This window comes from Brachionichthys hirsutus, unplaced genomic scaffold, assembly GCF_040956055.1.
Source record: "Brachionichthys hirsutus isolate HB-005 unplaced genomic scaffold, CSIRO-AGI_Bhir_v1 contig_521, whole genome shotgun sequence".
In the NCBI taxonomy this organism is placed as follows: Eukaryota; Metazoa; Chordata; class Actinopteri; order Lophiiformes; family Brachionichthyidae; genus Brachionichthys; species Brachionichthys hirsutus.
Window position 1 is genome coordinate 1 of NW_027180535.1, and position 12,793 is coordinate 12,793.

The 12,793-nt window shown below is 40.1% G+C and overlaps 1 protein-coding gene across 1 annotated transcript; it reads left to right on the forward strand.

Annotated features, from left to right (window-relative positions):
• Positions 1–1,380: 1,380 nt before the first annotated feature.
• Positions 1,381–8,614, forward strand: LOC137915863 (angiopoietin-2-like; the record flags this gene model as incomplete). Its single annotated transcript, XM_068758982.1, has 6 exons — positions 1,381–1,613; positions 1,953–2,077; positions 3,903–4,004; positions 5,635–5,801; positions 8,145–8,275; positions 8,454–8,614. Coding segments are annotated over 6 exons (919 nt in total), but the record flags the coding sequence as incomplete, so codon positions are not given.
• Between the last annotated feature and the right edge of the window lie 4,179 nt (positions 8,615–12,793).

Below are 12,793 nucleotides of genomic sequence, written 5' to 3' on the forward strand. Positions count from 1 at the left end.
ACACTCAGCGGCAACGACACATGGAATTGTTTATTTAAACAAGACCTCGGTGTGTTGAGCACCCTGCGGTGTTACACACGCATACTGCCATTTGATACAGTGCAGTGTCTGCAGCGGTTATTCTGCAGCATTGACAGCATTGTCCGGCTGTGCAAGACTAACATGATAAGTAAGTATGGTCAAATGTGACACGCTCTTCAAAAGCCCACGACACAATAATTCACTCTGTCAAACTCCAAAAATCAGTTTGACTTCCGAGGCATTTAAACTCCATTTCTTTTTGGAGTATAGGAACGTAAGGCACATTGTGTAAGCACGCTTGTGTCATTGCTTAGGCAGCGCATGGATAGGAGGTTTCCCTTTCCTCTTTCGAGGAAGGACAGGGTCAAATTCAAGGTGGCAGGGTTTACAGACGGTGTGCAGGACAGTCTCATTGTTTTCCACTCAATCCATCCGTGACTGGGAGGACACAGTGCCCCAGCTCCAACACCGGATACATCCAGTCCTGTTTGGCCCTGCTCTGCCCTTCGGCCCTCATCTTTCAAGACAATGACACGGCTCTGACATGGAAATAAATGAATATGTCTTCACATGGTTAAACACCGACAGGACACAATAAGGAAAGGTCATGCTGGATTTGTAGCCTGCCTGCACTGCATTAACGGGAAAGAAGGAAATAAAGTGTACGGTGGACACACACACACAGAATAACATGTTTTTCCTGTTAAACTCCTACATATCTCCAGACACAAGTAGCCTATAGCACAGTAAGGTAGAACAAGTTGCAACCTTGCTTTGCCCCCAAGCAAGAAACACAGTATGAGCTTTTAAAAATGATTTGAATTGATCAAAGTTTAACGTTTTGTCCGTATAGTGAGCTGCTGCACAAAGCAGGACACGCCTTTACTGCAGTGGCTGCATGTGCACAGGGCTATAAAGTAGCTCTGTCTGGGTGGTGGGATTGTTTCAATAAAAACTGCTGCATTCTTATAAAGATCAGGCTGCTGGAATTTCTGCTTGTCATTCTGAGGCAGGGGTGTGGCACTTGGCACTCATAAACCGGTAAATACTCATATAAATGATCAGATGGTTGCCTCACGGCAGTGACTGAGAATCTTAGCATGCAGGCCCATCTGTGACTGCTGCTACAGTATGTTGGCACAATGATACTGCTGTGCTGATGCCATTTACTCACCCTTAAGTAAATGAGTGAGTTTGTGTACCCTCAAAAATGCATTCCACAATTCACTCGTCTTCTACCTTAATATCATGTCATGATTTCAGAGCTCTACTTTGCCCCATAGCACTATGAAGATTTTCTTTGAAAAAATATGCCAACACTTGCAAACAATTTTATTATTCTTATTCTTTATTTTTAAGCTTCCTGGAACAGAGGCTGTTAACGCTGGAAGCTCGATATGGGCTGGAGCTGCAGGGCTTGGAGGGTGACAAACTGCAGCTCCAAGAGCTTGTGGAGAGGCAGAGTCGACTGGTCAGTCAGCTCCAGGGTGAACTGGGCAGCTCCAAGCTCAACAGCACGTTACTACAGAGACAGCAGGCCAAGCTCACAGACAGTGTTCAGCAGCTGCTGACTATGGTCAATCACTGCAATGGTAACAATGAAGGATTATTTTATCTCTCAATTAGCAAGTGTTATTATCATCACTTAGTAGAGGCACTATGAATTTAAATAAAATATATATATATATATTTTTAATTTCTTTCTCTGCGCAAAAAATGCACCATAATTGTTTTATTAAATATTATTTGACATGGATTTCATCCATAGTGAATTGTAATTCAATTTGAGCTGTACTACATGTACGCATGCCCCACTGACACTGCAGGATTAAGTCAGGGCTCAGCACGGACATTAAAAGCATATGGGCCTAGCGTGTTGTGTGAAAAAACCCATAAGGCTGAACTCTGTGACTGCCTGAATGTTCCTGCAGAAATCTCAAATGTTGCAAAGGAAGAGTCGCTTAAGTTCAGAGATTGTGCGGACATCCAACGTTCTGGAACAAAAGAGAGTGGAACATATAGAATACATCTCCCCAACTCCACCCAGACTATCAAGGTAACCTTTACAGGTCCTCGGCCCTTTCTTGCAAATATAATTATAAATTGTGTCACAAAACGTTTATTAAAGCTGTTTTACCCATGTTTAGCACAGGAATAACTTCAATTTGTTAAAGCCTTTTCATAATGTAGTGCTCAAACATGCAATATCGGGTGCAACAACTTACACCATGTAATGGAATTTTGACAGCTCATTAATTTTTGACTGCAGTAAAAAAAAAAAACAAGAGGGCAAACTGATCATTTTGAGGGGTTATTGGTCAATAAGGTTAATAGAAATGCCATACTGAGCGCTAAAATATGGATGACATCCTCCTACCAGCAGCTGTACTGCATGACTTTTCAGGTTATTTGCAGGACAGCGTTAAAGAAAATGCCCAAACAAAAAAAATGTGTTTCATTTATGCTCAATACAAGATTGGTCGATTGTTTTTTGAAGAGAAATGTTAAAATAAGAGAAATCTCTTACTTCAATGTGATTCAAACATTGTGCCTGAGAAAACTGACAAAGTAGCACCCTGTAGTACTAAGGAATGCATACTGAATAAACTTGTTCAGCTAAATATGATTTTAGTGAGAAAAATCTAATCTTAGCATCCATTTAGAGAAATTTACAGTTATTTAATTACAATACCTAAGGGAAGGGGAAATGTGTCCAGTTTAATAGCGGAATATGTAAAACAAGTCTAAATTTCATTTTCTGTCAATAAATAGGCGAGTGCAGTACATCACTTCTTTTATAGTACAAACATATCTACATATGGCAAAATTTCAGGCCAAGTAAGAAAGAAAACAGTATGTGTAACCAAAAATGTGGATTCCACCTCCTCAACGCTCGCTTGAGAGAATGAGAAAACATGTTGACGTGAGTATTTCATTTCCTCTTGGGTCATCTCATTGCATGACACCAAACACCCCCTTCCAATTTCAGAGGCCATCCATCAAATAACACGCAGATTAAAGTGTGTATTTTTCCTCAATGTAATTTTGTCACATTTTTGTAATTTTTCCAGATATTTCTCCAAAATTTCCTCTTACAAATGCTTTAAGGCACATTGAAACAAATGTATTTATATTGGCTCACACTGGCCTATTCTCAATATCGAGCATAAAATATATGGCAATAGTCAAGACAGTGATTCAAGTAATGGCGTTGATATATTTCTATTTCTTTGTTTTACCTTATCTTAGATGTTCAACCAGCTATTAGCATCAGTTTAATAGAGAAGAGAAATGCAAAGTTGCATATGTAACCAGTATTTTCAAACTGATCAAAGTAAAAATAAATAAATATATAATTCTAAATAACGTGTATATCCTCCTGAGACCCAGCCAGTTAGCATGTCCTCCGTAGTGGACATTTGTCCATTACAGATGACATGCTAACCCAAAGCTGGGTCCTGGGTCCTGTGTATATATATATATACAGTTTATATGTTTATATATATCAGTGTATTGCTTTAGTTTTATGGCCTTTGGTTAAACTATTATTTACCGGTAGTTAGTCACACATGCTCCGGACAAGACGACCACCAATCAGACTTGATTTAAGAATCCATAGAAATGGAAACAATACTTGCGTCTAAAGTTTTTCAAAATCACTGCTACTTCACAGTTAATGAATGTATAGTTTGTACGTTTGCTGGAGCTAGCGTACACGTGAGATATGATGCAGAGAAAAATTGTCATGGAGGATAAAAAAAAATCAATTATTTAACGAAGCAACTAAAGAATTGAACAAGCAACATTTTCTTATTAATCAAAATGTTTAAATTTAACACCAAGGAATAAAATACTCCACTAATGTGCCTTTATTTCCTCAGGTATTCTGTGACATGCAGACAAGAGGGGGTGGGTGGACAGTGCTGCAGCATCGGAGAAACGGCTCTGTGGACTTCCATCGTGGCTGGACAGACTACAAAATGGTGAGCTCTGTTGAGGGTCTGGTCAGGGTGTGTCATTATCTATATAGGTAGCGGACATGGACAAGCTCAGGATATTGGCTGGTCTGTGAATATCGACGCCCTCATGTTCTTGCTCTCCCCTCACACAACATATACACACATCCTTGCACACGCACACACCACTGTTGTTTGCATCTGTCTTTAAGATCCCAATATGTTGGCTGTGTAGGGAAATAAGTGAGTGGCATTCGAAGTAGCGTCACTTTGAACTGCATATAACACAATCCCTCTCAAGTGACCGAGCTTTGGATGAATCAAAAATATTTTTAACATCTCTGGCTTTTGTTATATTTGGACTCACATTTAGATGATGCTTTTTCTGATAGTCATTACATAGCTGTCAGAATAGAATCAATATTCGGCTTGCACAATAGAGGAAAAGCATATGCTCACAAGCCCTTTTTTTCGAATGTGTTAGATTACATGGAGAACAAATGAGTCAGGCTTGTTTGGGATTCAGCAGAGTACCAATTTGTCTGCCACCCACGCACACAAATCAATTTCCTCAGCTTCGATTGGGAATAAAATGCAGAAACTGCAAACAGACATGAGGGAGAAAAGAGCCAAAACAAAGAACAATATTTGAATGACAAATATTTGGTTCCAGTTGTGGCATGGGAGCACTGGGGCCCTGGAAGTGGAAGATAAAAAGTGTACTAAAATGCTTCACTGCCCCGGTACTCACTTTATAATCTCAGCTAGAGACTGTTGAAACTTTTGATCAAAAGTTGCAACAGTGTTGCAAGATAATGTTGCGATATACAGAATATATACAGTAGACTTGACAAGGCTTTTCTGCTTTGATATGTAGAACCATTTTTAGCATGTATGTATCTTTCTGAATCAGGAAGCATCCTCATCCAGATGAATCAAACCCTCACATTGAGTCAGTTAAGTATTCCCAGAACGCTGAAATCCCTGATCAAATCACATACAGTATTTCATCCTCTCTTTGAACAGAACATTGGATGTTACTACAGTTTGTCAGAGCCAGCATGCCCCTACGGTGCACTGTATCTGTTTTCTTTTGATACAACAGTTGATTTATAAGGTTACATAAAGTAATTTTTTCACTGACAGCTGGAACTAAAGTCTTATAAATGAGGCCTCTGGCAACTGCAAAAGTCGTCATATTTTTCTGATCTCCATTTTCATCAGACTATTTTGTGACCTCCACGCCGTATATGGAAGCATCTGGATTAGATTTGCTTCACCTGCACACCACTGAATTTTATGAAACATATTCCCTGAGCCCTTTACTCTGTATTAGTGAGATCATATTTGCTACATTTTTTTTTTTTTTACTGAAAATCCAGCTGTGACTGGTATATTTGTAGCAAGCAAAGATGGATCATGGATGGACTATTAAGGTAAATTAAGTTTCAATTGACTGACAACTTGCTCTGGGAGTGAAGTATTTTATTTCACAAACTCATTGCATGGTCTTAAGCCATCAAAATCATACAACCTCTTGAGCGGAGATCCATTTTCATTTAAGTCCACAAATGCTTGACAGGTCCCTGGCAAAAATCGCCGCCATGTATGCATATTTTGGGAATCTGTTGTTTCCCTGTCTTTGTGTCGAATCCAGGGTTTTGGAGATCCATCTGGGGAACACTGGCTGGGGAATGATATCATCCACAAACTGACTGGTTCCCAGGAATACAGCCTTCATCTGCAGTTAAAAGACAGAGATGGGAATGAAGCCTTCTCACAATATGATCGCTTCTACATAGACGGAGAGGACAATAACTACAGGTAACCGGACAACATGACCTTAAATTTAGACCTGAATATGCAGGCTTTAATAATAATAAAATCATCATAAAATCATCCAATTACAAAAAGTATTTTGTATAGGACTATAAAGAAGGAATTTGAGTTCATTAAAGTGTTTCATTAAGAACCATCGTTTTGGTTTAATTGAAATGTATTAACACATTTGAGTCATTCCTTTCCCTCTGGGTGTAATACGCTTTACAGCACGAAAGTTAGAAACCTTTATCGACAGTTAAAATTCATTTTTTTCACTCTTTCAGCCTTCGTATCCCCAACCCCTGAAATTAAAGAACACATAAGACCATTTTTAGGAGTATCGTTTGATTTAATAAAGCCAATTTCATCTGCTTCCATTTTTTCCTCCATCATTGAAGCTAATGGTACCCTGAAAATTCCCAAAAAGGGAGCCAGATACATCAGAATAAAAGAATAATTTATTAAGGTTATGTGAGGGTGTGCTAAAGTCATGCTCCCTCTCAAACAGGCAAAAAATAAAATGTCATCAGAAACTGTCTGCTTGCACGTCATTAAAATTCATAGGAATTTCCTGTTTTGTAAAAGTTTATTTAGGCTGATGGTCTGAGATAATTCTTTTTTTTTTTAAATACTATTTTTACATTCTTCCAGTATTCCTAATAGTGTAGCAAATTGCCTTTGCCTGAGATTGTTTCGCATAATTAGCGTGATGAAAGGGAACATTTACTAACTTTGCTGCGGGCTACATCGTGTGAGGCAAGTCACCTGAATGAAAATAATCAACTATGTAGTTTGCTACCTCTGTGTAACTTGTTCAACATGTACCAGTTTTTACTAGCATGCCGGCTTCACCTCTGGGTTATATTAGAACTCCCACCCCAGAGCTGTGGTGCAGTGCAGTCAGCCAGCCAAGGCAGTCCTTCACCTCAGCTGCAACTAGTGTGCCCCCCCCCCACCCAGAGCAACATCGAGGTCTTCACCTAAATCTCAGTAACATTATTCATACATTAATCATCACCCTGACAGATTCTTTCCCTTCCTTTTCCCTGTAGAGATGGCCAAGGCTAGCCATTCTTTGAGTAAATCCATTTGTAGATATTTGCGTTCATGTAACAGTATATTTATCATTATGGATACAATAACAATATAAAAAGGCAGCCACCTTGAAAAGGATTAGCTTTTAGTCTTGTGGTCTATGGCACTGATAGGATGGTTAACTGGACATGTTACTGGAAGTCACGGCTAATGCTAATGTGTCGGCGAGTACAAAGAGTGGGAAGAATGTTCCACAGCCTGTGGATTCCATACTTTCTTTACTCCTCCAAGACATCAAAATAAAGTGTGAATTTATCTAACAAAACCCTCTGCAAGTATTATTCCTGTTTCTCTTCTGGGCCATCACTATTTTTGTCCTTTGAAACTCTTCTTTTGCTACCCCTTGTGACCCGTTGCCCTGCCCTGTGAACTTACAAATTCAAGAGGAGAATTCTCAGTCATGGTGACCCCAAATACTCACTTAACTCTGGGGAGAGTCCAGCACTAAGCAGACATAATGACAGGGTAGAGGAGAGGCCATGAAGGGTGGTTGACCTTCTTGCCCTCTCCCTTCAAACCAGATAGACAGACATAAACACACACACACACACACACACAGTCTATGCTGGGTTGTTGCATTGAAATAATTGAGTGATAGGATAGAATGGGATAAGAGAGGATACACTTTATTAATCACCAAGAAGGAAATGAGTTTCCTAGTAAGACACCAACATACATCAAGAAGACAGTGCAAAGTACAATAGACAATATTATACAATAAATATGCACCAGGTATAGTCAGTGAGAGAGGGCAATAACCACGTCAACTACCCACTCACTTTATCACTGATAGGATGGCGAAAAATCACAATGCAGTCTCACCACTGTGAAGATATCCAAATATTGTGCAAAATAGCATTTACAAAATTCATAGTGTGCAGTTCAAACAAATGCCACGCCTGAAAGCCTGGGTTATACAACAGTGAAGCCATTTGTTTCAGAATGAGATTTATCTTTAAGTGTTTGGGCTGTTTCACAAAGCACAGCATGGGGAAATAATGAGATTTTTCTTTCCATATTGATTTGGCAACGTTTGTCTTCAATGGTCTCTTTGCCAGAATATAACTCCAATATGAAAAAAAACAAGAGGTTTAGCCTGTTTCATTACTTAAGGAACACGAGGAAAAAGAATCTTAAACTGTTTGTGGGGAGTAACCATTCACTATCATTTGGAGCTGCTGCCTGGTAAAGCTAAGCTATAAATAGAAGTATCATAAATGTGATTTTTTTTCTCTTCTGTCCCAAACCCAGCCTTCATGCCGAGTACCTTAGTGGCACAGCTGGACGCACTAACAGCCTCACCCATACCGGCACCATGTTTAGCACCAAGGACAGAGACAACGACCTCTGCACCTGTAATTGTGCCCAGCTTGCATCTGGAGGTACACAACATCTCCCAATTCTGTTATCCATCTATGCAACTTCAGTCCATCTCTCCTTATAATGCAAGCATTTCCATCCACTCTGCTGTAAATGTCCCGCAGTGCTTTACAGTTTTCCTCTCCACCAATATAAAGTTACTGCAAATGTTTGCCTTGAAGTATCTGACATTCTCTGCAGGCTGGTGGTTCGAGGCTTGCGGTCCATCCAACCTGAATGGCATATATTACCCCAGCTCATCCAGTGTGGTTCGCTACAACGGCATTAAGTGGTACTACTGGAAGGGTCCAAATCTGATGGCTACCATGACGACCATGATGGTGCGACCAGCAAACTTCTGATGTCGATGCGATTGATCTCTAATTCGATATAATGAATGAGAGCCAACAAAACAAACGGTATACTTTGGAAGATCTTTAAGCCAACCCTGCTGGTCTCTGGATGAGTTGGAGGTGTGGTCAGGTGGTTTCTAGTGACATGTCTGAACTCTTTAAAAAAAGACTAAGATATATACACACACACACACACACACACACGCACACACACCCACACACACCCACACACACCCACACACACAAATTGTGCATAACCAACAATGCCAGATTTTGCTGCATCTTCCAGAGGGATTTTTATGACGACAGCGCCCAGATTCTTTTCACGCAAACTCCTCATAAAATTTTACTTGTGATAGATTTGCCTCATAAAACTATATCATTCACTGGCGTGATTTACCTTGGGGAAAAAAAAAGAAAACGATTCATAATAGCATCTGGGACCAAAGATTTAAATTAATTTTTAATAGTTTCTAATCCACAGTGCCAGGTACTTCTTAACATGTAAGCTATATAAAACTCCACCAAGCTGGAGCTCCCAGCCATTGATCTGATGAATCATCCAATAACACTAGTCCCTGTGGTGCCCATTAGAAAGCAGATGGATTTCGCCTCTCGTAACAACAAGCTGGATTTCCCAGTGCACCCGAAGGACAGCGGTAACTACTAAATGGTGGATGACACGCTAGCGCCACGGCTGGCCGCGTCTACAAAGTCTCCAAATATTTGTGCCTCATTTGCTGAAGAAAAATCAGACAGAACAGCTGAAGATTGCATGTCCCCGCAACTCAACTCCCCACCCCCACCTAGCATTACAACAATATGTGAGACCTGAGATGTAACAAACTGAGGCAAGCCTTGGGGTTTTATCAATTATTTTACATTAGTGTCAATCTAAAATATGCCACCCACCCAAAAAAAAAAAGAAACATATTTGCAATACAATTAAAATAAATTTTGAAACAGAAGAGGTATTCTCTTCCCCGTGAGTTTTATTCACTGTATCTGATACTACATAAGTTAATTGAAGGTCGATTGCTGCACTTTACTATTGGAAAAACTACAGCAGCGATCGTAACAAATGAACTGACTGAAATGGATCGCAGCACTGCTACTGAATGCTGCTTAAATGTTAGAATATACATATAAGATGCAATCATGCTACAATCTGTGAGAAAACTACAAATACCACCATGCGTGGGCCCGGTGTCTGCAGCCCCTTGCAGCGACAGCACAATAGTCCTGACAATATGCTCGAGACAAGCCGAAAGGTATGCACAGTACACACGCACACACATGGCCACGTGCACGCGCTCAGCATGCATGCAGTGATGCCATTGCTAAACAAGTTTATTATGACCTCCAAGGCTTGGACAGGCAGTAGATCATGGAGGTGGGAGGCCGGGAGCAAATCCATCAAAGTGACTTTAATAAAGAGAACTTGATTTGGCCTGCTGGCTGAACAGACAAAATGGTTGTGTTGAGGTTCAGTGAAGCATGCTTGAGTTTGGGGAGCATTGCTCCTCGACACGTCCAAGTCCCCTGATTATTAGGTTTGCCATTTCCAGGCAAAGACTCGAGGAGACAGTAACTTTAAATACGTGTCTTGGTAGTTCTCAGACTGTAGTATCCATCTACCAATTGTAAATACATTGGCTTAAAGCTATTGCACAATTTACAGTGTGTGGCTCAGACATAGGGTGGAGAATAACTAGTATAATGATACATGTATGATTATCCCTATACACTTTTTTTTTTTTGCACTGATTTATATTGGATAATCCATCGTGTACAGCGAGCTTTAAAGGTACTGGTAGCTGTATCTTGTTGCTTTTGGACTGAGCAAACTGGCTGCTGGTCAGGAGAAATCAGCGAGGTGTAACCCTTGTCATTTAACTGTTCAGAATGCTAATAAGTGTTTCCCACAATTGCTTTGAGTTCTAATTTAAATCCAGTGATCATAACTTGGGATTTAGTGCCCGTGATAAAATATTTTATATCATATTAATTGATTTGTACAGAGAGCCAACTGGGTGGTTTCTGCCCTTGTGGTGGTTTAAACATCACTTGGGGAGTTCTTATCCGACAAAGCCAGACGAATGAATGCGGGAGACGGAAAAGAAAAATGCAGACTGGTGAGAAGCAAGTGAAAGGAGTAAATGAGGAGGCAGTGGCAGTGCTTATAAGTCTTTGTCTCTCCCTTCTTCTGCTCAAGCGTCTTTGATTAATAAGAGGTACAATGGCTGGCCAGGGCAAGGGCCAGGTATGGTACCTTGCCAGGAAAAAAGGAGTGCTGGGGACCGATTTGTTATTGTCGTCCTTGCTTTGAAGTACTGTGTCAGCATGCAGACCATTTAGCGGTGGTCATCGAAAAAGCAATACTATCCGTATATCAGCCTGTCACATGTGATACATCAGCTACTATGTCTATGAATATTTTTATGTTGAAGAGAAAAGGCAATGCCGCAGTTGTGATGTTATGTTGGAAAGGAGGAGTGAAATGCCAGCACTTACCGCTTGGGGGCGATCATGCTTCACAGAAGAAGCGCTGCTGCAGCTCGTCAGGCGTCGTGGATCTGGTTGCCGCTTCCCGTCTCGGTCTGGATTATATAACTATGCATTCATTACCACGTCTTCTGCCACACGTTCCCTTTCCAACAGATGGTAAACTAAAGACAGGGCAAGAGAGGGGGAAATCACGCCGAAATTAAATGCATAAATACATAAATAAATAAGGCTTGTGGAAAAGGCTGAAAATACACTTTTTACTAAAGTCACAGGTCTTCAACAAATTCCTGCCTCCTGAGAAACAAAATCCTTCTTTCTCTAACAAGGTCCATGTGAGAAAGAAAAACCTGCTTTCACATCATAAATCAACACAACAGGTTCTGGTAGCTGGAGAAGTGTCCGTTCACATCCTGAGCACTGCCGAGGTGTCCTTGAGCAAGACACCAAATCCAGACACACGCGCCTGCCTATCCACTTGACCTCCTTTCCATTATTTGCACATGCACAAGCCCGTAGTGTTTGTGCTCCAGCCTGTAAGTGTGTTTATGTATATCAAATTTCCCCACTGGGGCATAATAAATATCATTAAACTTTCAATCAATTTATTGCATTCCAATTTGTGTTACTGTTCAAATCTGAGGAGACAATTTCTACAGGAAAATACAACCCAACGCCGCAAGAATTCTGATAGCTAATGGCACCAGTTCACTCTTGATTCATGACTAAATATTGAGTGATTTCTGATATGTACATTGTAAATACATTTCTTTCAACTTTTCACAATATAAAGGCACGTATTTTGTACATGATTGATATGATTTTGAAAACCAACTATTTGTTCATGAGTTGTGCTCTGACCCCAAATCAGTTATGCATGGACATGCGAAAGAACGGATGGAAAAACAAGCCGATTACTAATATCACACTGAAAAATAAACACTCATATCATACCGCCCTCTTAAATCACAAATTACATTCCCTGACTAAATGATGTGTAAATAAGACGTAAGGCAGTCAGAGTCGATATGCTCACTAGTTCGTCTAAATCTCACAATGCGCAAGATGCGAGACAAAACAAGCATTGAATATGGAATGATCATTATAGACATGTCAGTTCCAGCATCTGACAAGCAGCCATGAAATGCTTGCATATTTATGCATTACAGCGTATATGGATGTCAGCAGTGCAAAGAATATATAAAATAAAAGATTTGACAGGAGTAGCAATTCTGGGGACAAAAATAAGAGTCAGCAGAAGAGCGAGACAAGATGAGTTCATGCCGGCTGACAGGCCAAAATATATAAACTTACAACAGTGATGTGAAGAGGGACGTCTCAGCCAGTCCTACTTATGTAATCCCATTGATTGTGAAGCCATTTATGATGTGATCTACAATAACTCGTGTTGGTCCATCATTTTCAAATAAATGTCTCAGTAGTATAATGTGCCATCAGATGCATTAATGTGTCCCTGATATATTTTCAGGAACTGTGCAATGCTGTTAATTCAGCATGGGCCAAGATCCCCAATGGAAAGTTTCCAGATTGTAATTGTTTAAACTTAAAGCAACCTCGTTTTTCAATGGAGAAGTGTAATGTTAAAGCTGCATTAACACAATCCTTATGCATACTTTCAGAAAAAATGCAAATCACTGGATTACAGTTACTGCTGCATTTACA